This window comes from Diaporthe amygdali (assembly GCF_026229845.1).
Source record: "Diaporthe amygdali strain CAA958 chromosome Unknown NODE_13_length_1014660_cov_65_381101, whole genome shotgun sequence".
Classification (NCBI taxonomy): Eukaryota; Fungi; Ascomycota; class Sordariomycetes; order Diaporthales; family Diaporthaceae; genus Diaporthe; species Diaporthe amygdali.
The window spans coordinates 443446-466768 of NW_026517033.1; the positions used below are offsets into that span (position 1 = coordinate 443446).

General features: G+C 52.2%; 10 protein-coding genes across 10 annotated transcripts; 8 read left to right on the forward strand and 2 right to left on the reverse strand.

The window, feature by feature from the left end:
- Positions 1 to 136: 136 nt before the first annotated feature.
- J7T55_003770 (uncharacterized protein) lies at positions 137 to 3869 on the forward strand (the record flags this gene model as incomplete). Its single annotated transcript, XM_053143112.1, has 8 exons — positions 137 to 252; positions 308 to 974; positions 1242 to 1370; positions 1428 to 1641; positions 2116 to 2166; positions 2714 to 2991; positions 3056 to 3626; positions 3721 to 3869. The coding sequence occupies 8 exons, from the start codon at positions 137 to 139 to the stop codon at positions 3867 to 3869; spliced, it is 2175 nt and encodes a 724-aa protein (XP_052994015.1).
- Positions 3870 to 4620: 751 nt separating this feature from the next.
- On the forward strand, positions 4621 to 5631 carry J7T55_003771 (uncharacterized protein; the record flags this gene model as incomplete). The annotated part of the gene is made up of 3 exons (XM_053143113.1): positions 4621 to 4917; positions 4978 to 5422; positions 5489 to 5631. 3 exons carry the CDS (start codon positions 4621 to 4623, stop codon positions 5629 to 5631), a joined length of 885 nt encoding a protein of 294 aa, XP_052994016.1.
- Positions 5632 to 6332: 701 nt separating this feature from the next.
- On the forward strand, positions 6333 to 7568 carry J7T55_003772 (nucleoporin sonb; the record flags this gene model as incomplete). The annotated part of the gene is made up of 1 exon (XM_053143114.1): positions 6333 to 7568. One exon carries the CDS (start codon positions 6333 to 6335, stop codon positions 7566 to 7568), a length of 1236 nt encoding a protein of 411 aa, XP_052994017.1.
- A 1110-nt stretch (positions 7569 to 8678) lies between these two features.
- J7T55_003773 (uncharacterized protein) lies at positions 8679 to 11057 on the forward strand (the record flags this gene model as incomplete). Its single annotated transcript, XM_053143115.1, has 1 exon — positions 8679 to 11057. One exon carries the CDS (start codon positions 8679 to 8681, stop codon positions 11055 to 11057), a length of 2379 nt encoding a protein of 792 aa, XP_052994018.1.
- Positions 11058 to 11521: 464 nt separating this feature from the next.
- Positions 11522 to 12687, forward strand: J7T55_003774 (uncharacterized protein; the record flags this gene model as incomplete). Its single annotated transcript, XM_053143116.1, has 2 exons — positions 11522 to 12316; positions 12550 to 12687. 2 exons carry the CDS (start codon positions 11522 to 11524, stop codon positions 12685 to 12687), a joined length of 933 nt encoding a protein of 310 aa, XP_052994019.1.
- Positions 12688 to 12986: 299 nt separating this feature from the next.
- On the reverse strand, positions 12987 to 13756 carry J7T55_003775 (uncharacterized protein; the record flags this gene model as incomplete). Its single annotated transcript, XM_053143117.1, has 4 exons — positions 12987 to 13097; positions 13157 to 13410; positions 13483 to 13544; positions 13614 to 13756. 4 exons carry the CDS (start codon positions 13754 to 13756, stop codon positions 12987 to 12989), a joined length of 570 nt encoding a protein of 189 aa, XP_052994020.1.
- A 2012-nt stretch (positions 13757 to 15768) lies between these two features.
- On the forward strand, positions 15769 to 17564 carry J7T55_003776 (uncharacterized protein; the record flags this gene model as incomplete). The annotated part of the gene is made up of 2 exons (XM_053143119.1): positions 15769 to 17398; positions 17494 to 17564. 2 exons carry the CDS (start codon positions 15769 to 15771, stop codon positions 17562 to 17564), a joined length of 1701 nt encoding a protein of 566 aa, XP_052994021.1.
- A 904-nt stretch (positions 17565 to 18468) lies between these two features.
- J7T55_003777 (nadh-cytochrome b5) lies at positions 18469 to 19490 on the forward strand (the record flags this gene model as incomplete). The annotated part of the gene is made up of 2 exons (XM_053143120.1): positions 18469 to 18784; positions 18847 to 19490. The coding sequence occupies 2 exons, from the start codon at positions 18469 to 18471 to the stop codon at positions 19488 to 19490; spliced, it is 960 nt and encodes a 319-aa protein (XP_052994022.1).
- A 1392-nt stretch (positions 19491 to 20882) lies between these two features.
- Positions 20883 to 21833, forward strand: J7T55_003778 (uncharacterized protein; the record flags this gene model as incomplete). Its single annotated transcript, XM_053143121.1, has 1 exon — positions 20883 to 21833. One exon carries the CDS (start codon positions 20883 to 20885, stop codon positions 21831 to 21833), a length of 951 nt encoding a protein of 316 aa, XP_052994023.1.
- A 115-nt stretch (positions 21834 to 21948) lies between these two features.
- On the reverse strand, positions 21949 to 22902 carry J7T55_003779 (enoyl coenzyme a hydratase domain containing 3; the record flags this gene model as incomplete). Its single annotated transcript, XM_053143122.1, has 1 exon — positions 21949 to 22902. One exon carries the CDS (start codon positions 22900 to 22902, stop codon positions 21949 to 21951), a length of 954 nt encoding a protein of 317 aa, XP_052994024.1.
- Between the last annotated feature and the right edge of the window lie 421 nt (positions 22903 to 23323).

The following is a 23323-nucleotide window of genomic DNA, read 5'->3' on the forward strand; positions in this document are numbered from 1 at the left end:
TCCCAACACGTCGGCTCCAGACATTTCCAGTGTCTACCATTGGGACAGCCACACACACAATCTTTAAAGTCAGGAGAGCTAACTCGCAGCCCACTTCGAACCTGAACCACGCTGTTCGACCGTGTCAAAAGCGATCATGAATGACGAGCGTGAGCGCCAGCAACACGACTTGGAGCGCGCCACCCTGCTGCTCGAGATCATGTCGCGAGATGAAATGTTTGAGATGCTCCATGACATCCTTTTCAATGAGCGGTCGGATGACACACGCAAATTGTCGGGTTGGATGGCATTCCAGATCATCATACAGGACGAGACGCGCGACGCGCGCAAGCTACTGGCAGAGCTTGGCAAGGCATGAATTACACAACTATCTGTCGCGTGAGGCTCTGAGCAATGTGCTGCTCTGCTTCATTGTGAAAATTTCCGTCTCCCAGGCTCAAAAGGTCGGTTTCCAACATATCGGACTGCTAATTGATCTGGCCCAGGACGGAAGGAATCACCGCAAAGCGGAAACAGACAAGGTGCCTCTTGCCGACAGTGATGACCCTGCGATCTCGAGACTCAAACATGAAGGACAAGATGGACGCATGGAAGAAGACTTGAAGTCAAGCGCATCGTCCGGGACATGCCCCGATCTTGACGACCTCGAGTCATCGCCAGCGCCTAAAACTGCTACTATCGGCATCCTGCAGACGACGGTTACCACAGATGAAGAAGGAACGATTCCCGAGGCTCGTGACCTTAGTGGCCCATCTTTGAAAATGAGGAAAACGCAGGTCGGCGATGAGGTGATCCATCAAGAGAATTCTTCGGCAGGAGTGAAGGGACTGGATATCGGCAGCACGAATCGTCCTTCCTGGTTCCAGTGGCTCAAAGCCATTTTCCATCGCGGTCCTCGACCCTCTTTGGACTCTAACACGACCAAGCTCAAGAATCTACATCTCCATGAGAGCCTTACCAGCTCCAACCCGGCAGTACTTAGCTCAGCGTCCCATCAAGACACTCCTTCTCCAGCGGCCCGTCCACAGGCATCTGGAAAGTTCAGCAAAGCTTGGGTGAAGACCAAAGCATTGAAAACGACGAATCAATTGTGTCATCAGAACCTGGAGGAATTGTACTCAAGATTCGAGCGGATTTACTTAGAGCGTCCAGATAGGTGGCAAGCAGATGCAATGAATTCCGATCCCTGCGATGCGCACATTCGCGATTTGTCTCTGCTAGCAGTCAATCAACCCTTACAGGACAAGAAGAAGATGCAATGCCAGTTCTGCAATCTTTACTTCGAGGATAGGGAGAATTTGCGGAATCTCGATAATGGATCACCTCCATGTTCCTATCACCCGGGTAAGACTTACATCGAGCACCCTATGGTTCAGCAACTAATGGTAGTACCTCTTCCGCAGGTGTACCTGTGTACTTTGTGTCAGATCTTCGCCCTTTCCAATATGCCTGGTCTTGCTGCCATGGTAAAGTATCTTTGGGATGAGATTAAGTCTGACCAGTGGAATAAAACGCCAGGATGCGCTACTGGCTACCATTATGCGATGGACAAGACCCGATGTCATGTCTGTGAGCAGCTCTTCACACCTCGGGAAAACACACGACAGCTAGACGGCCCATCACCATGCTCATATCACCCAGGTCAGTTGGTGTTGGCCGTCCTTTCCGCAGCAACTTGCAACGACCTGACTAGCGGCCATGTGACCATGTGTAGGCTGGCCGGTATCTGATGGAAACGATGGTCAAATTTGGACGTGCTGTCAAGAGAAAGCGATATCGAAGGGCCAGCTGTGGGATCAAGGTCTGGATCCCAAGTCTCCAGGTTGCAAAAAGATATACCATCAGAGTCGTCGCGATTCTTGGAGAGGGGAGTTCGGACTACGGAAACCAACACCTTTTCCTTGAATGACGCTCCTGACATCAAGTCATCGTCAATTCATCCCTGTCTTGCTTGCGATAGAAACTCGCGAAACGTGCTCCTAGCCCAATTAGTACTATGGTGCAAGGCTCTGGAAATCTCTGCTTCTTAGAACCAGGCGATCTGATTTGCAATAGGGTAGATCACGAAAGTTTGTCCTCATGACATGACTCCTTGGCTTCTCATGACTTGTAAAGGCGTCATGAACGGCTCCATTGGAGATTTTAATGGTGCAGTAGATTACAGACGTGAGACGTTCCCGCCCAATATTCATGACAGAAGCTCCATTAGTCTCCGGTGTCAAATTCGTACCGGTCCGAATGTTTTGACGACAACGAGTCCTTGTTGCGATGCTTGGACACTCCGGTACCAGTCCCCTAGCTTGATTTGTCTTCCGTCCAGCTCTCTGGGCTTCTAGTGCCGTCGACGAACGCGCTCGATTTTCAGACCTCAATCGTAGCTGCAACATGTGCTGAATCCAGCAACCCAGCCTGCACCTCATCTTCAAACTTGCAAGCTTCCCTCACTTATTCTAGCGAGAGCTTTAAAAGTGTCCGCAGTCTCGTACTGCGGTAAGTCGTCCGTATCTCTTGCGGTGCCTGCTTCAAAAACTCGATCTGGACATTTTCCCTTGCCCACTTCCTCATGAAGGCTCCCTCTTTTCCACTTTTCGTTGATGCATATCCCCATCTTGCGAACTCATACCTTAGAGTTTCAATTTAAAACCCACTTCCCAATCGACTGCCAATTTGGCACACACCATTGGAATCTCGCATTCGATACTCCTCTCATCAGCGGTCCCCACGATGTACGAGTCCTCACCGCGGTCCAGAGAGGTCGCGAACGCTCTCTTTCAGATCGACAAGCTCACGGAGGACCAAGTTCGGGCAGTGCTCCGACATCTGACGATCGAAGATGCTGTGCTGAATGAGGCACAGTGCTCGCACATTGCGTGCGTCGTGAACGGCACTCTACACAAGCTGCCTCGCGAAGGTGTCAATGCGTCGCTTACCTGTAGCACGAACTTGGATGCCGCCTCTCACTGGGAGAAACACTTTGCGAGCCATCCTGGCGTGAGTCTCATCATGCGATGGCCTTTCGAAACTCAGAGCAATACTGACAAAGCATCTCATGCAGCATGTCTCCGCTACCTTTAGGAGCAACGCAGTCGCCGACGGAGAGCAGACCGACGAGTCCATGAAGCAGGTGACGCTGTTTAAAGCTGAAGAGAAGGCTGAGGAGACTGCGCTTGCTGCGACCAACGGCATGCCTGCAGATACTAAACCTTCCGTCGGTGATTTTCCAGAGGCAAAGGGTCTCACAATCATCAATCAAGGGCAGATGACTCTCCACTATCACTCGTACCACGAAGCCTCATCTCTGGCGCAGCAGTCGGCCACAGTGCCTCGCAAGCGCACTTTGGAAAGAAGTGAAGATGAAGAGTACTCTGAGGCGCTCGCCTCATTGATGCATTGTAACCTATCTGCTTCAAATGACCCTAGCAATCTGGCCACTTCGAAGCGCCGGCGGCTGGAGGCACCTGAGACTGAGAGGGTGGAGCCTCAGGCTCGAAAGCAGCAGGAGGAAGTGAAGCAGGAGAGAGATGAGCCCAATCCGAATGCGAAGAAAGCATTTTGCAAGAGATGCGGAGTGGCATTCAGACTCTCCCAGAACAGTGGTTCCAAGACTCCTTGCAACTTCCATCCAGGTGCGTGAAAATGCAAACGCGGGCTATTACCATTGGACAATCAAAGGGTGTCTCCTTAAAACTTCTCCACATTAACACTGATCATTTCTCTCAGGCACACTCAAAAATCATCCAAACGGATTGAAGAGATGGAGGAAGAATGGCATGAGAAAGAAGCCTCTGTACGAGGCTTGGAGCTGTTGCCATATGGGCCCCAAATCAAAGGGATGCACTCAGGACAAGCACGAGGAGGCTCTCAGTTGAGATTATCACTTCCAGGATGAGCAATGGACCAGAATATGGCGTCCTAACCTTGGGAATTTCCGAGGGGCTGCGGGTCCAGCAAATTTCTTCCTGCCTTGCGAGGTTTCGCCACTTTTCTTCATTGGCAAAATGACCATTGGACACGGGTGAGGCGATGGTACCCTTGAAGTTATTCATTGTGCTCCTTCTGAGGGGCCGGTCCTCGCAGTGAGGCTCGGCAGGCGGAAGCAAGGGCAGAGGCGCGGTTGACGAGACTGGGCCACGGTACCTTAGGTAGATTCGGAGTTCTTCTCATACCGGTGGAGTATCGCGTTGGAGATCTGAACAGTACGAAGTTGGCGACATCTTTTGATTCCTGTCAAGAAGATCGGTATCTTGCTTGCCCACGGTTGGCGATTTTAATGGGACGGGTCTGTTCACGCCGTATTTGGAAGCTGCATCAGGATTTCAAAGCTTCAGGATTGGAGACCTGGCTTCCTTCCTCAGCCTTTCGTCATGCGATCAATTACCTTCACGGTTTCCAAGATCTAGAAGCTCAATGATCGCAAAGTCTTTTTTATTTCTCTAAATTTTCATTGAACTCACCTATCCTTTCGCCCATGTCGGCACCTACCTACACCTACGCAATTGGGTGTTCGTCGCACGCCCAGTGAACCATAGCTTTCTACTGCCTCCTGCGACAACCTCTATCTTCAACCATCATAAGCAATTTTCCTACAGTCGGGATGTGAGATTCGCCCCCTTTTGAACCATGGCCTTGAACGGATATGGTGACGAGGTCCACGAGCGCGTGGTGGATGAGACTTTGGATCTGATCGACGATCTCGACTTGGACCAAGCGCGCAGCATTCTCCGCTGCTTCACTATCGATGAAGAAAACTTCGACAGGCGTGCACTCGTGGCAATTATGAACACTGTGCGCGCGACCCGTGACAGGTCGCAAAGCGACTACGACGCGCTGGTTCACTTTCCCGACTGCAGAGTGGCGAAGCTGAACAGGGAGCATTTGTTGAAGTCTCAGGCCATAGCGGCAGAGGCAGAGAGGATCGTGAGTGCTTGCCTCCAGCTTTCTATGTGGTTGAAAATATCGTGACCTGACCTTTTGTAGGCCCAACAAGCTGTTGAGGATGCTCAGAGATCAACCCACTCCAGCCAAGCCCCGGCGATCGTTCCCGACATCGACAACAACGAGGATGGATCTTATGATCAACACCATGGTACAGAGGCCTCAACCTCCATCCCTGACCTTGGAGACCCGGGATTCGAAAATGTTGAGACCAGACGCTTTATGAGCGGCGCCAACGTCACTATCAACCATTACTACATGAACAAAGGCACCGATGTCCAGACTGAGCCCAAGGCCGAGCCTCAGGCACAGCCCAAGGAACAGCCCATGAAACAGCCCAAGGCAGAGCCCGAGCTCAAGCGCAAGCGCTGTCCTAAGCCGGAGCCTATGCCAAATTGGCTACTCTGTGCCCTTTGCGAAGATTGGTACCTAGAGGCGGACAATGTGCTCCAGGAAGATGGAAGACCTCCCTGCGGTTATCACACCGGTATGTGCCGTCCACTGAGGACAAATGCTGGCTACCCACTAATAATTGTCTCGTTTCCATCTCCAGGACAAATTGTCAACTACGGCAACAACGAATATCGCGCTTTGCAGAACTATGGCATCCGCATGACGGGCAGAGCGTGGAACTGTTGTCGGCGTAGTCCCCAAGCGGCGGGCTGTCATCCTGAATTCCATGAGCAGGCCGAGTGACGACGTAAAGAAAAGGAGACATCTGTGTTTGGCGACGGTTAGCATGTTGTGAATCTCAAAATCACGGTGTATGAGAACAGAGTCTGGGTTGGTTGAGTACAAGGATCGTAGATGTCTTCTTGCTGTCGGGCATGTCATTTCATTAGCTTCTCAGGCTGTTCTCACACCTGTCCCAAAAAAAAAAAAGATCGGTGGATGTAGGGAAGACTCGGGACAATTTCGCAATTTTGATCAATACAACAAGGCTGTTGTTCTCGAGTCTGAGGAGTTTCGCCCGGGACAAAGCCCGATGAATGCACACCTGCTATTTAAATCCTCATGGAAAACATTGAGACATACTGAAGGTTACCTGCCTGGGTGATGTACAGGTTTTTCATTTTGCATTGTTGTCTTTGTTGGCCGAGGCAACAAGTACCACCTAGGCTTCGACAGCTTGTTCACACGAGCTTACCTGTCCTCCGTTTTCCAGCATTCAACCTACCAACGTTCAAGCTGTCTTTTTGCGTTGCCTAACCCCCAGCTTGCCCACCTCAAAAGTCTCTTGCTTCCCTTTCTCAGAGCAGACACCTCTCGAGCACGCCTCGCGACTGTGCACACTGCCCAACTGGGCCGTCCTGCCTCACCTCCCAAAACAAACACTCGAATGCTAGCCGAAGTACAATCGCGTCTTTAGTTGACACGACAACGCCTCAGCCACAGTCATGTCAAACGACGGCGAGGGCCTTCTTGGTCGGCCAGTAGGCGAGCTATGGGTGGAACTGGAACAAGACGAGAAACAGGATTTGTGCGACTACCTCATCTACTGTAACAATTCCGACGTGATGCAAGAGTTTGTCTCCCAGGTACGACACCGAAGCTATCTCAAGGCGCGACGGACTGGATCACTGCTGTCCTCGAAGGACGCACGCTCTGGTCCAGTCTCTTCAAGTGCGGGCGAGACATCTTCGGGTGGGGGAAAGAAGCGCAAGAACGACGGCGCAGACTTGTCCGACCAGGCAGAGAAGAAAGCCCAATTCTCTAGTTGTTCAGGATCGGCCACCAATACTATCTTGCCTATCTCGAGCAGCCAAACAGCTCCACTGCCAGAGCCCGCGGCAGGCGGTACGCTCACCACATCTGCTACGACCTCATCGAATCTGAACCTTTCCGTACTACATCCCGTCGCTCAGTCGAGCCAGACTCCTTCAATTCAATCTCCTACGGCCACGGCCAATGCCTCCTGTATCGCAGCGCCGCGAAGCAGATCCGATTTCGACACTTCCTCCACCACGAATAACCGCGATCATCCCTTCAAATATTCGAATGCCCCAACAATAAATTCGAATCAAAATAGGAGCGGTCAGTCCATGGCTTCACCTCGGCCTCTCTCAGCAATTGTAGGAGCCACAAGCAACTCTGAAACGGGCACAAACGTGGAAGTGCCCTCTGGAACTGCTGTACTGGCTTTCTCTCCTCTCTTGGAGAGGGAACCACACAGCACCTCAGAGAACTCCTTCCAGAGCATACTGTTCCAGGATCCGTACAAGAGGTTTTCCGCAGAAGAGCTGAGAATGGCAGACTATGCTCAGGGTCGACAGTACGGCAACGGACTAGCAGGCGGTAGCGGCCCACTTGGAATAACCTCTTGGTTGGGTGGAGGCCCAGGCAAGTTTGGTACCCAAAACACCTTTGGAAACACCAACACTGGCGGTGGCTTCGTCGGAACCACCCAAAATAACACCGCGGGATCTGGACAGGTCGCGACATCAGTTCAGCCTGCGGTCCTTGGTAACACAGCAGTCTCCCAATCCCCTCGACCTGCGATTTCAACCCCTGATGAGGGTTTGCTCGCACATGGCCAACAACGCCAGCACCGTCAGTACTTGTCAGTCTCAAGAGGCAGGCGATCACGACGACCTCGGACTCGAGGAGGTTCAGGCCAGAACGGGTATTATTGAACCAAGATTCGATCGGCCGACCGCCTTTGGGAGGCACCCACCCCTACGAAACATATATTCCAGACGAACAAGTTTCTGGCCTCCATGCTAATTGCAGAATGCGTCGATTCTCTCAACTTTGAGGCCGTGGCATCTCTAAAAGTTACATCGACTCCAAAGCATGGATCATTTGATTCTCCTTCAACCATCATTGTTTTTGATCACAGCAACGGGACGGCAATCGCCACTCTATCTTATCTCCACTAAGACTGCTGGCGCATCTACGGCACCACACAGAGGTTAGATCCCAACTCGTTGCCGGTTCAGACGAGGGAGTCCTTTTCAAGCCACATGAAAAGAAGTACGAGTTCAGAAGAAGTGGGGTTGTTTGCGCAGCTTGATTTGAATACGAAGTCATGGATTTGTTCAGCAGGTGGAGGTGGCATGGTACTACAGAAACCTAAGTTCGGATAGATCCACGTTTCGTCTATTGGGAGGCTGCAAAGGATCATGGACACCATTCCAGACTGGTTGAAATTGTACAATATTCTATAGATGAGCTTCATTCAACAGAGGAGACAAGTGTAGAAGAAAAGTCGAAAATGGGGAGGGGAATTGAAAGTCAACCTATTAATTTTCTAAAGGATCAACATGCCCAGGTGCCTACTGCATGCTATGGTCCATCAGAGTATCTACAATGTAGTGGAATGCAATCACTCCATCGTCCGAAATTCTCAATCCAGTCTGCAGATGATATTGGCAGAGAGCAGCTACGGATGAAGCTTTCCCATACTCCGCGACATGTAAGCCACGCACAAGCCAGGGAAGCTGCAGGAGCCCGTGCCAGCCCTGAATAAGGGCTTGTGGGGACAGTGGATATCGCGACAACGAGTGGATCTGGTTTCGGACTGCCCCAGAAATTGAGGCGGTGACGTGTCAGCTGTTCTGAGTAACATGTTGAGAAATCTTGAACAAGCCTGACGCGCGGATACTTGGAAATGGACACTTCCTTTTAGAACCCTTCATACTACCATTTATTTCCAAACAATTCGAGACTCGCATTTACAAATTCACTCAATTCAACTCTTCTTACTGGAAGACTATATATCATCGTCTCAAAGTTCACCCATTATGGCAAGAGGCAGGCGAACAGGAGAGGACGACGGTACTTGGAGGCCGTCGGCCGAAGACGCCTACATAGAGGAAGCTGACGAGGTGTTGGAGGAAGAAGTGATGAACGATGGGCCCAAAGAGGACAAGGGTCGTTCGTCACGAAAGACGACGCCAGTCGTTGAGCGGAAGACCTCGCCTGCTGTTGAGCGAAAGACAACGCCTGCCACTGAGCGCAAGAAGGTCACCAGACGACCAAAGCGCCAGGAGGATGAGGCCTGGAAGCCTACTGATGAGGAACTTGAGGATGAAGAGCTCGAGGTCCAGGAGATGGTCAATGAGCAGTTACTCAACGAGGAGCTGGAACACGTAAAGTCGCCCCCGAAGGCTGCAGCAACCCCCGAACGCAAGAAGCCGAAGCCTCGAACCAAGCATGAGGAAGATGACGCTTGGAGGCCCGAAGACGAAGAGTCCGAAGATGAGTATTTGGATTACGAGGCTCTGGAGGACAAGTCTGGTGCAGACGATAAACCTTCGAAAGAAAAGGGCACACCCCCGAGGAAGTCCAAAAAGCGACCTGCCGTGGTGTCCGCTGGGAGTCCCGAGTATCACAAGAAGCCGGAGCCTGCGCCTCTTCCCCTGCGCAAACACAAACTTGCGCCGGCAAGCAACGAGGTGGCTCCTGACTTCATTGTAACAGGCCAGAACTCAAAAGCGCCTTTCACTTTCGCAGTGTATAGGGGAGAGGGTATGTGTATGCTGGCTCTGGACTGGAAGAATGGCACGCCACCGGATGACTTCGTCGGGTTCGTCATCGAGTACCTGGAGCCCCAGGCGACTGAATGGCGGGCTATTCCAAACTTTATCACTTTTCCCGGTGATGCACCTCAGTCAGGTCCTGATGCTCGTTCGAGCCGTCGGTACCCGATCCAAAGATTCCGTTGGGTGCACTTCCCTTACACAGTGGATGTTCCTGGCCATTTCCGCTATCGTGTCACTCCCGTTTTCATGAAGGGTGACGCCGATGACCACAATCTAAGCTATGGAGAGGAACAAGAGGTGCGTATTCAGATCATGGCCCAGACGTATCCCGGCAGGATGAATATTGCCTTCACCCGAGGCTTCGTCTCCTCAAAGGCATTTGTCAAGAAGTTCGGAAGCGATGGCGGTGTCGGAAGCATACTGCCCGTAAAGGCCGATGACGGTCTCGAATTCAGACCAGAAGACCCAGAGCTACAAGAAAAGGCACTGTCATGGATGGGATTTGAAGCTCGCGAGGTATTGCTCGGCGCGCTTGATTCGGCCATCGAAGATACTACTGCCCAAGTTCGAGTCCTGGCGTACGACTTGAACAACCCTGAGATCGTCCTCCGCCTCAAGAAGCTCGGGAAGCGATTGAAGATCATTATTGATGACTCTGATCCGCACAAAGCGCCCGAGGATGCCGAAACAAAAGCAGCTGAAATGCTGGAGAAGTCTGCGGGTAAAAATAACGTTCAGCGCCAGCATATGGGAGGTCTGCATCACAACAAGGTCATCATTGTGGACGGGGAGAAGACTCAGATTGCCATTGGCGGTTCAACCAATTTCTCGTGGCGTGGCATTTATGTGCAGAACAACAACCTCATCGCCCTTGAAGGACGTCAGCCGGTGGAGGTGTTTACCAAGGCTTTCGACAATTACTGGGAGCACCCCAACGATACTGACGGTTTCTACAACACCGAGTCTGCACAGTGGAAAGACCTTGGTCTGCCCGGGGTCGATGCCCAGGTGACATTCTCGCCGCACAGCTCCAAAGCAGGCACACTGGACGGGATTGCTGCCGACATCGAGGGCGCCGAGTCGAGCCTCTTCTACTCCCTGGCTTTCCTCTATCAAACGCCGGGTGTCATAAGAGACGCCATCGTGAAGAAGACGAAGCAGAAGGGCGTGATGGTCTACGGCCTTTCGGACAAGTCCGTCGATGAGCTGGAGCTACAGAGCAACGACGGCAACCCGCCCGTCGCCTACCCAGAGAGTTTCGACCACGAGTCCGCGGGCGGGTCGGGCGCGAGGATGCATCACAAGTTCGTCGTGATTGATTTCAACACACCAAATGCGCGCGTCTACACGGGCTCTCACAACTTCAGCACGGCGGCCGACACAAAGAACGCTGAGAACCTGTTCCTCATCAAGGACCAGCGTGTGGCGACGGCGTACATGATCGAGGCTGTGTCCATGTTTGATCATTATGAAGTCCGTAACCATGTGCAGAGTAAGGAGAAGGCCGAAGCCAAGGGTGAGAAACATACCATCCATTTGAGACTGCCACCAAACAGAAAGAAGGGGGAGAAGCCTTGGTGGGACCAGTACTGGACGGTCAAGCAGAAGATACATGACCGCGAGATGTTTGGGGTTTGAAAGCCTGATTGCCACTGTGGTAGCTCACCTTAGACAGCTCCTACTAGAATTGCCAGATCCACCAATTTCGTCTTTGATGCAGCGATTGCTGCTTGGACTGTTGCCTGCCCTGCGTGCCTCAGTAAAACCATCTCTCCTGTTTTTTTGACGCAAGCTCCTGGCCGCACCTTCCCAAAAGCCTGCTCCAATACCCGTCTCGATTTTCTTTCCCCACCCCCCAGAAGACTGTCTGAGCCTCGAATGTTTCTTCTCCTGTCGAAATATTCAGTAGGAAGCAGGGTTGCTCGAGATTCATCTCCGATTTCCGTCGTCAAACTTCTCCCTGTCAATCATTTTGTCAGAGACGGCCGTTTAGATCAGATTTGAATTTGTTTTCATTTCCGTTTCGCCCACCTTCAACAAAACCTTCACTTTAGGCTCCAAATTCCGTTGCACCTCGTTTCTAAGTGTTCATTACCATCGCAATGGAGACAGAGGCAGACAAGACGGTGTCACTCAATAAGAAATGGGAGGGCCTCACCGATGGCGCCAAGAAAACAATCTGCGACTCTTTGGCTAAGTATAACGGCCCTGATGTCAGCGCATACTTTGTGAACCAGATTAACTGGGAGCATGCAAAGACGCTCGCCATGGAGCCCATGATGCAGGTGGCATCGACTGAGAAGCGCAAGCGGGATGACAGCGACGGTCTCGAGCTGCCATGCACTGTGGGCAAGAAAGCCAGACTCGAAGAGACCACGGCTTCATCGCAATCTGCAGGCGTTAGCCTCTTCTCTCCAAGTTATCTCTTTGCATGGCCTAAGTTTCGACAGTCGCCAATCACCTTCGGTCAGCCTACCCTCTCTTCCGCGACTGCTGGGAGCCCACCAACTGTCACGCCGCCACCACTCGCTACACCAGCCGATGCGAGACATATCACGCCATTCACCGACCATGCTCTGGACAAAACCCCAACTCGGAGTATCTTTTCCCCATCGCGGGCAGCCAAAGCCAAGAAGGCAGTCCGACCAGAGCCAGAGTGTGATGAGCAGTTCACCTTTGCCGACCGCAGATCTCGTAGCCCGCAGCCCTACGCTGGACCAGGCAGTACCCAGCGGCACAATCCAGAAGCTCGCAGCACACTTTTCGGCCAAGCGTCATCAGCATCCTTTACCGCCGCCACACAGGGTACGCAAATTTCGGCAACCGTGCCTACCGCTTCCAAGGCCCCATCCCTGGGAGTCGACATGTCGTCTTTGAAGATCCCGGCCAACTCTAATGTCAGTCTTACCATGAACGTCTTCCAAGCCCCTTCAGTAGTGCAGCAAAGCAAGATCAGTGCCGAACCAAAGATGCTCAAGTGCATTCAATGCAAGGAATTCTACCATGAAGCTCAAAACGCGGCGATGGAGTGCCGCAGGCACACAGGTATGGAGCCTTATCTCACAGTCCTGCCAGCTCTCACAGGTTGGCACACAAAGGGAATTGATGGCTTGCTAACTTTTCTCTGCAGGCGCTGTCATTGCTGCCAACAATGAGAAGCTTCGGGGCCAAAGCCTTCGGAGCCGAGCAAACGGAGTTTGGGACTGTTGCCGAAGAGGACCACAAAGTCGAGGTTGCTACCCTTGCAACCATTACGCTGGATGAGTGATAAGGAAAGACATGTACAAGAGATTCTGTAACATGAAAGCCCGGGACAACGATGAGTGTAAGATGGGAGCCATTTGTGTCAACAATTTGCTGTTTTTATCAAGCGCAATTTGTCGGTGATCGACCGAGAGAAAGGGGGGTTGGAGCCAAGGATGGCGGAAGAGAAATGTGAGGCTGAGCACTGAGCAGCTGAGCACTGAGCAGTTGTATTCCATGATAGCAAGTCCAGCAAAGGAACTCCGCACAATAATAATCGTACTTTGTAACAAGAATGCCCGTGCGACGTGCTTAGAAACCCTTTCACTCAGCCTTTCTCACCTTATCCCGTGCCGGATCAAAGTCTCGGACTACAGCCCCACCCCTGACAATATACGACTTCCCGTCCGGTTCCTCGATCTCGTAGTCTACAATCTGCGTTCTCTGGCGTGGTCGCGGAGGATGCGATTTCTGATTGTTGCTTTCGCTCCTACTGTTAGTTGGCTGGCCACGGGACCGTCCAGCTGTCGTGTTGTTGGCGCCATAATTGTTTCCTCGTGGATCGGGGCATTGACGCTGGGGGTTCGATCGATTGGGCTGGGCTGTCCTGTACTGGGGCGGAGGCGGCGCTTGTTGTTGGTTTCGCTGAGCGTTTTGCGCGGGAGCTCCATGCCTCGGTGACGCGTGATGCTGTTGATGCTGAGGAGTTTTCTTGGGGCGTGCTGGGTACAGTTGGAGCTCGTCAGTACTTTGTGAGCTCAAAATTCGGGATCAATTTCTCGGGGAACCTGAGAGAAGGGTCAGGTGAGAGAAGACGAACGTGTTGCTTGCGCAGAGTTCGACCGCCGGAGCTGGTCGTGCTCAGTTCGGTAGCCCTTGAGCCTTTGTGAAAATGTCCAGTCAGTCGTGGGCGCTTGACACATGGAGCTATGTGAGGATCTTCGAACTTACTGATCGAAGAGCTCATTCAATATGTCTCGGCTTCTCATCTTGTCGTACCGATCCCGGGCTTTGTCGTACTCTGTCTTCTCGCGCGCTATAGCATCATCGAGATCACCCAGTTTCCGGACGAGGTAGTCGAGCCGGGTTGACATTCTGAGGAGTTTTACTCTCTAAGTTGGAATTAGTCAAGAAAGAGTTGTGCCCAAGTCGTATCTGTACTCAATACAATATGGGGCAAGTCGGCGGATATGAAGCATCGAGCTACATGTTGACACAGCATGGAAATTCTCTTATATATGACATACGGTCCCCAGAGAACCCTGATTTCTTGTTGTCTCAATGACATCTTGCTGAATTGCTGCTAACGTTGCCAAACCCATATTCTTGAAGGATCAACACTTGTTCATGTTTCTGCGGCCTAGAAGGATTAGACGCACCGTGGGCCTCTCAAGCTCGACCAAACTTCAGTACAAGACCGAGTCGCAGTTGAAGAGACTTGCCTACTTATCCCGATTAACATTGGGTTGAATCATAAACTGGTCGTCGCATTGGCCCCATACGATGTAGTGTTTCGAAGTCTCGTCAGGCATGTCAGACTCTAGGGTCGGTCTCGATCCGGCCTACTTCACCCGGCCGCCTGTGGCCCAGCCATCCGACCCGACAAGTTTTTGATGGCAAGGTCACTTTCTCTCCTATCTGTCGAGTTTCTGAGGTTAATGTATTGAAATTGGCCAAAAAGGTACGCCATACCCTTCCAAAATTCAGATTGCCCTCGAGTCGGGAGTCGCTGGTGTGTATTACACGTTTCCGACTGGAACCTCTCTATGAGTAAGACATGAATGGCGCGTTGCTCATGCTATATTCAGATCGCCTATAATTATAATAAAAACTTTCTCAAAGAATATGTCTGGTACCGTCTTGTAGAATAACCTCTGGGATAATCTCTCCGGGATAACCTCCCGAGGTCTCCAGGATAACCTCAATGGGATAACCTGAAGTGTTCTCTGGGATGGCCGCTCTAGGATAACCTCTGAGAACATCTCTGGAGAACCTCTTAGGATAACCTCATTGGATAGTATCTCTGCAGTAGCAATTACCCAAGTATTCTGTAAGATGATGCCCTGTATTTCCTACAGGAGCTGTTTTGTATCAGTGCTCGATGATCTGGTACGTGAGCTTCTGTTAAGCGGTTATTGTTCAGCATCTGTCACACATCTCATTACCTACCTAGGAATGGAGGTGCTGCAGGAGCTTGGTCGATGTTTTCGAGCAGCTCATTGACGATATAGGGCTGCACCACTTCTTCTAGGCTACCTTTACTAGTAAGAGCTGAGAACTTCAATTGTACCATTTGGTCTTGTGAGCCACCGACCATTGAAGCCATATGATCTGGCCGATAGAGCCCAGCGGTAGATAAGGTAGTAAAGTGTTGCTGTCTTGACCCAAGACATCCCTCGACAAGCTTCCATCAAGCCAGGCCCCACTTGCTAGGGGTACCAACAACAAGCTGACCGCAGGCTTTGGAAGCAGGGCTCAGGACTCGACAACTCAGCTCGCCGAAAAGGTGACACCAGCTCCTGATTTCAAGGCCATGAGTATCGCCCACAAACCCCTGCCTGAGACACCCAAATACCTTCTAAGGTTGGTACTGAAAGTTTTGGAAGATGTAAGGCTTCCCCACGAAAGTCCCTACAAGCATTTCCTGCTTTCCAATCACACCTTCCTTCTAGGAGTCTACGGACCTTGGGTGTTTTAACATGAATTTTCTCTTCAAGCCCAACCGTCTTTCGATCCAACATCGCCTCCGTTCACGCGTTCTTTCGATCTCTTTGGCGCCCTTCCACCAGGGTGCACACGATACTCTCGTTCTCACCACGATCTACACCTTCTCAATCTCTCTCTGACTTTCGGTCTACGCGACCCGCACCAAATACGCGACTTCACGTCCATCTCCGCTTCTCCGACCGCCCAGCGCACAAGCTTGATCCATTGGACCACCTCGACTTGGCCATTGACTCTACACGCGTCTCGCGCATTTTCCCTCATTGCAGCAGTATCTAAGCCTTTTCTGGCAACTGCGATTCATGCAGCCACCTACAAATGCACGCAATCAAGTACATCCCAACAGCAGGCTCACGAACTCTTCTCGGCGCATCTTACAAAAATGAACAATCCCGAGAAGCTGAGCATTCTTGAGCGAGTAGATCAATGCGACGAAACCCAGGCAAAGAGGGCGCTCAAGCACATGATCCTCAAGTGTAGCACCAAAACTTCGACAATCGCATCTGCCATCAAGGATGCCTTGGAACGGCACGCACCGACTCCCATCATTTCATACCAGGAGCCAGCATCTCAAGATGAAGATGAGACGGCTACTGTGAAGCCTGAGAAGAAGAGCCACAAGAAGAAGAACGATCATGGCAATCAAAGTGACAGCAAGGAAGACATATCAACCCCCACATCGCGAATGCATCGCAAGACCTCTCGTGGAGACATCAATGCTGATCCCGTCGTGAGCGAGCTGATCCTGGGGGAAACGAAAATTAAGCGCGATAAGCGCAAGAAGCATCGTAAGGGAAGAGATGACCGCGATGAGCATCAGAAGAAGCCCAAATCGTCCAAGAGTAAGAAAGCCAAAAAAGAGTCTGGCAGGCAAGCCGAAGCCGATGAGCACATTTCTGAAGACTCCGTGAAAAACCCTTCCGGCCAGAACGATCCGATCGTCGTCGATCTTCTCAACTCATCCGAGCCCGAGAAACGCGACAACGAGCACTCGGTGGATGAGGATGAGGATCTTACTGAAGAAAGCTCAAATAATGACAGTTCGCACAATGACGGCTCAGATGGTGCCTCTGGGAGCAACAGAGACGGAAACGAGGTTGTAGATGCTGGACGGCCCGCCGGGGTTGCCCTCGACAAAGATGTTACGCGCTTTAAAGATACTGGCAACGGGGAAACCACTGCAGCGATTGCTACCAATCGGGATGATGGCCATGTTACTGCTCAGTTGAGCACAAACACCAGAAACAGACCATCGAAACAGAAAGACGGTATTTGGTTCAGCTCTCTTGGCTCGACAAGGAAGCGGAAGGCGCCAGAGAGTCATGTGGACGACGCCAATATCAATCAAACTGCCAAAACAGCTGCTGATACCCAGGCTCACAAGAGAGCTATGCAGGAGGACCCGCAGATCCCACAGAATTCACCAGAAGATCGAACTTGTCGGAAGTGTGGTGTGGGATTTCCATCGATTGGCCAACTCTTCAGGCATCGACTATATTGCAGAGGCCTGGTCGCAACATTTGCTGATAATCTCCACTCCGAGCTCCCGCCGACCGGTCCTTCAAATGAAGCCAAGAAGTCACAGAAAGCAGACAATGCGGCAGGCTCCATCGTCACGAATGCGCCCCACAACACTATACAGCTTCCCTCGAGGCCCATCCCAAGAGCCCCAGCAGCTCGAGAGTCGTCAATGCCTCCGCCCAGTTTCGTCCGCGGCCCAAACAGGTTCCCACGCGGTCCCACTCCCTTGCCAATGGTTTTGGCCCGCCAGGCTCCGGGCGTGAAGACTTTGCCACCAAAGCTGGATCACGGCCCAGTGGCAGGTGCCAACCCTGATCGTTCTTCGGAGTTAAAGTCGCTCAACCAAGATCTCACCCAGCCCAAAAAGACTACCAATCCGCCGCCTGGCGCCATCCATCGAGGCAACGTTGAGTTTGAGTTTCAATGCAAATTCTGCGCAAAGTGGTTCAAGACCCGCGACAACTTGCCTGGTGCCTGCCGCAGCCATCCTGGTAAGTGATCAATTATCTGTGAGGAAGTCTTCATTGAATGTAGTTAATCGATTTTTGTTAGGCGAATACCGTACTGTCACAGGTGAACCGCTTAGCCCCGGCAACTTTCGCGACCGCATGGGTCTTCCTCGGACCTTTCGAGCTTGGACATGCTGCCACAGAGTAGGCAGGTATGCATCAACTTGCAACAAATATATGGTGCATTTGGGTGGCAGGAAGAGGGAGGTGCAATCTCATCGTAATGCATAATGCTGGCAGTGTGGGGACTATTGAGACACTCTAGATAGTGGGTTGCACTATTGCAGAGGCCTAGCAGCGCCTTTCATTTCTGGGTGCCATGAGTTCTGAGACAGTTGCATATGATCCAGAATAGCTTGCTGGAGCTTTACATAGTCGAAGCTTTCGCGTTGAGTACAGAGACCGAATAAGTAGTCACTGCTAATGAGATCCCTGGATTAGATTCGAATACATGGCCAATCATCTTCTAGGGGCGTTGTTTTAACCTTCTTGCGGCTTGAACTCAAAGGGAGAAGTTGAACGCTGAAATTGTGCTCGCCTTCATGGTTAAAGCGAGCTCAGTTGTGAAAGGTCTCAGCACCGGTCGGTCCCGAAGGAGTGCCGAGCTGCATTCCTCCGCCCACGCGGGTCCGTCGGTGGGCGTGATGCAAGCTGACGGACGGTCTGCAAAAATATCCGGCCGTATCTCCAACTCTGAATCAAAACTGTTCAACCACAGAATATGCCAAAACTTTTTAGTAATTCTCAAAGTCAGAATATATTGTCTTATAATACGTCGAATAATTATGCTATGCGAGGGGATGGTAGATCAATAGTTGCAAGTCTGGTGAATGTAGTTATTTTAGGATCGAGCTACGGTCGGTTTCTTCGGCTGACCGTGTGGGCTGATGCCCCCAGCAGCCGCGGACCGATCCGGACTTTCACGGACATCCCCAAGACATACATAAGCGCATTGCGGCTGGAACCACAACGTCACTCCAATCTATGAGCAGTTGCCCGCCCTATTTACAACCATAAATCAGCGATTGATCAGTAGTTGAATTTCACCCATCATGAACCCCTTCCGAATATTCACCCAACGGCTACGGCCAGCACTCAACGGCAAGATGGCGACACAAGAACTTGTCAGCACGTATGGGTCGACGGTGGTCAAGAGCCTGGCGGTTGCTGGTATAGGAGGGGCGGTTCTCTCGCAATTCATGAGAAAGGCAGAGGCGGAATCGGGAGAACCAAAGAAGATATTCCCACGACCAGGGCCCTCATTCACCAGACTCACCCTTGAGAAGGCCGAAGATGTCAACCACAACACCAAGAGGCTGCGGTTTGCGCTGCCCGGCGAGAACGATGTCAGCGGGCTCCCATTGACATGTGAGCCTCAAACCCTCATTCTGAGATCTCGAGCCGCAAGAAGGAGCTGACACTCATCATAGCTGCGCTTCTCACTGTTGCTGTGCCCAAGGGTAGGATCCTCCCGGTGCTCAGGCCTTATACGCCCATCACGACCTCAGATACGCCAGGCCACATGGACCTGCTGGTGAAGCGATATCCACAGGGTGCGCAATCTACGCATCTGCACTCCCTGGCCCCGGGCGACTCGGTCATGTTCGCAGTGTGCATTCCGGGCTACAAGTGGGCGCCCAACAAGCACGACTCCGTCACACTCATTGCCGGTGGCGCGGGCATCACACCCATCTACCAGCTTGTCCAGGGCATCCTCAACAACCCAGAGGACAAGACCAGGATCACCCTCGTCTTCGGCGTCAACAGTGAGCAGGACGTGCTGCTGAACGACGAGTTCAAGAAGTACGAGGCGAGCCACCCGGAGCAGTTTAAGGCTGTATACGCGGTCAGCGGCCTAAAGGACGAGAGCGACAGCCGCTTCAGAAAGGGCTATGTTACTGAGGCTCTGCTGAAGGACGTTGCGGCGCCGGCTTCGGATGCGAACACAAAGGTCATGGTCTGTGGGCCGCCTGCGATGGAGGAGGTGCTGCTTGGCAAGAAGGGCTGGGGAGGCAAGAGCGGTGGTATTCTGGAGAAGCTGGGGTATCGCAAGGACCAGATTCACCAGTTCTGAGCTTCATGTGGGCATTGAGAGTCCGTGTATAGTTCACACAAAGAGTGGGCGCATACCTTGTCATTTGGTCGGTAGAAAACGCCGCGGCGCACGCACAAATGGCGGCTGGCTTGAGTTTTTGTATCTTGGGATCGGATTTCATTTGTTCTTTCCGGAATCGAGCAGGAAAAATCATGGAGGCCATAAACCTCTCTTTCAAACACCTTCCCAACATCACTGAATGCGTGAACGGCTTCCTAATGATGATGATGCGCGATTGATGAATCGCTACGATCCATTTCTGACTTATCAATTGCTCCTGTTTCTAAATTGCTTGGCATCTATCTGCTACCTATCCTGGGCGACTACCAAATTTGCTCTGTTGCTCGGCCTAATCGCCCAGGCACTCAAGCACGCAGACCCATCTCAGGCATTCTGCGTGCGGCGACGGCTCCGATGCACATACTCACCACCACCTTTGGTAGCTTCTGTGAAACGTACCCAGACATTCTCTAAAGACTACTCGAGATAATTCACACGACCTTGCCTCACAAAATGTCAGCACCCAGTCCTGGAGGGAGCCGTGCTGGCAACACGGCTCGTCAAATGCGAATCGCGCGTGAAGGCGCGCGGCAGGTAAGTCTAAGCGCGTCCTCGAGGCCAACTTTCCAACTTACCTGCTGTCTCCATAGATGACGCGTCCGAGGCTTGAAGCTAGACTGGGTAGATCAAGACAAAATCAAGTACCTGCCTTTGAGGAGCCCTCATGCTCGGCTGCCTGCGACAAAAAGAACCGAGATCCATTTTATCACATTGGAAGATCCCTCGAATTCCGTGCTGTCGAGCGACGAGTCAACCTTGGCAATCAGCGTCGCCCCCGTCGCTCGCGCAAAAATCGTCAAAGTGAGGGAGAGCACAAGGTGTTGGCATGTGATGGAAGCTTCAAGGAGGCAGAGCAGGCAAGAATTTCGGTGGACGTTGTTACTGAAACGTATCACGGTCCTGAGGAGCGACCCGTCTATTGGAAATTATTGCAAAAGGTCCTCGCCGACTTGGACCTTACGGTTGAGCAGTGGAGGACGCTTTATGCCGTTCACTGAAAAGATTGAATGGGAAGTATTCGATTTGGATTAAGGGATCTCATTGGCTGCTGAAAACGCAAAGTCGGGATGGGAGCGAATACTTGAATGGGAGGCTGGTGTATTGTTTATTTGCAGTGCCTACTTAAAGAACGCACACTTCATCTCAGCTCCAGGTTTTCGAAGACAAATTTTGACGGTCTGTCAGAGCTGCAGTACTTGTCAACTTTGGAGGTTCTCAACAGGCGTTCAGTCAATCACGTTTGACCTCTCTTGAAATCATACATCGATTGCCACACAGTCAATCATTTCGGTTCTCTACTGGGCTTGCGCAATGGCATCATCATCTACTCCCGAAGTCCAGTTGCCTCCCAAACCCCTCTCTCCTGTCAATTCCGCCTTGATCTCATTGACAGTCACAAACGTGGCTCTCAAGTATGGTGTGCGAAATAGCGAGCTGCCTCCCGCTCCGCAATTGACGTACGATTCGTGCAAGCATTGGATGCGGGTGATGGAGCATTCCTACGAGATGTCGCAGAACCAAGTCAACGAACACTACGTCCGCCAACTTTCTATGACCAACCCAGCGTCCCCGACATTCAGCCCTCAAATGACTGTCAAGGAGGCTTCTGAAGATATCCACAAGATCAATCCCCATGGAATCGAGTTTCGCCTCGCCCGAAACCCCGACGCGCTCGCCGCACTGCGCCGCACCCGCAAGCTTCGATACCGCAACAACCTCAAGCTCCTCAAAATGTCATTCAAAATGGCACATGAGCCGGCTTGGAAGCCCAAGCGTGATGAGGGCCCGGTCGCGCAGTCTCACAACTTGACAGATGCCGAGTGGAAGGCACAGAAGGAGCTCGCAGACAAGAAGAAGGCTGAGATGACGGTCGAGGAGATGAAGTACATTGCGGAGATGAAGTCCGCAAAGGTGAAAGCTGCCGCAGACCAGAGACTCCAGCTTGCAAAGGACAGGGTTGCAGAGCAGGAGGCAATGAAAAAGCAGGCTGGAAAGAAGCGTGTTGGAATTAAGCCAAAGCCCGCTGCGAACAAGCCCGTTGCGACCAAGCCTATTGCGAACACGTCAATCGCACACAAGCACACCACAAACAAGATTGTTGCAAAGCAGCAGGAGCAGCAGGTTGCAGAGAAGCACGTCACAGAAAAGATAGCCGAGAAGCCCAAGGCAGAGACCTGCACGACGACAGAGGTCAAACATGAGACTCCAGCCTGGCTCAAATGGTTGAACGATGAGGAGGCCGCGGCAAAGTCGAAGAAGTAATGTCAAGAGTCGTAAGTGGACGGGGAGCTATGAAAAGGTGTAGGAATTTCCATAAATTAAGACTAGCATGAAACGATGCTTATCATACATTTTCAGGGAGCTTCTCAAATCGAACTTATGTCTTCCACTCAGGTGTTCTCTTTTCCGTGAAAGCTCTCATTCCTTCCTTGGCGTCCTCACTCTGCGCATGCATCGCCATGACATTTCCCGCCCATTTCGCAGCAACCTCGTAACCGTCTCCGCCATCCTCTGCACCGTCGTTTTTGAACCCTAACTGTGCCCAGTAAGCCCACTTCCCAAAGGCCTGCGGCTGCCCCGCTGTCTCTTCCGCAAGCCTCTTCACCACAGCCTCCACCCTCGCTTCGAAGGCGAGGGCGGCGGTGTCAGTAGACTCGGCGTGCTCTGGTACGGGTACAACGTCCAGTACTCCACTGCCCAGCTCATGCGCAGAAATATTCTCGCCCGTTGCAAACAGCCTGTACGCAAGACCGGGCGGCAGGCGGCGAGAGACAGCCGTCGCGGGACTGGTGCAGGGCAGGCCGATTCGCATCCCCGGGAGCTGGAACGTTGTGCTTCCCAGCGCGATGGGGTAATCGGCCGTCATCGCGAGCTGGAACCCGGCGGCGGTGGCGAGGCCCTGGACGGGGCAAACAACGGGCGCGGGCGACCTTCTGATGAGGGTCATGACCTCGGCGCAGAGCGCAAACGTCTCCTTGGCCTCGGCGGGCGAGGCGTGCTGCAGCTCCGACAGGTCGTGGCCTGCGCTGAAGACGGGCCCCTCGCTGCGGAGGACTAGCACATTCGGCAGGCCCTCGCGCTCCTCACGCCAGGCGACGCTGTCCGTGAGCCATTTGAATGGGCTATGCTTGTTATTTTGTATCTTTAGCTGATCGAGCGTCTCTCGCCTGAACGGTGGGAGAAGCAGCAGGTTGCCTGTCTTTGGCGAGGTGAGGTGGCGATGGAGCTGGGAGCGGAGATCCCGCAGGACGGCTATGCTGAGTGCGTTGCGCTTCCTGGGGTTGTTGAGGTGGATGTACGCTGCTTTGGCGGGAAGCTTGGGAAAGGCCATTGGTTATTCTGCTAGAAGATATGGGCTCCTATGTCTCAAACAGTATTTCCGACGGGTTGTGGCGAAGATCTCAGGGTCATGGCCTTCGATAGTTGAGGCTCTGGGGATTCCCTAACCCTTCTGACGACACTCTGCCTACGAAATGAGTAGACCTCACGTAGACTATACCTGTCACTTGAGCACTGCATGAAATTTATATTTGAAACGGACGGACACTTTGTTGCCCTGGTTCAAGGCGTTTCATTATTTGGGGAAATTATTTGTCTCATGAGGTGTCTTTCCTGGCCTCATTGAGTACATGTGCTCCCCACTACCAGCTCCATCTTCGGGTTTTTTCCGCCATCAACAGTCATGACCCTTCATCGCCTCTTTTCCGATAGACATCTCGAAGCTTATACGGTAACAATATTCTCCAAATCTC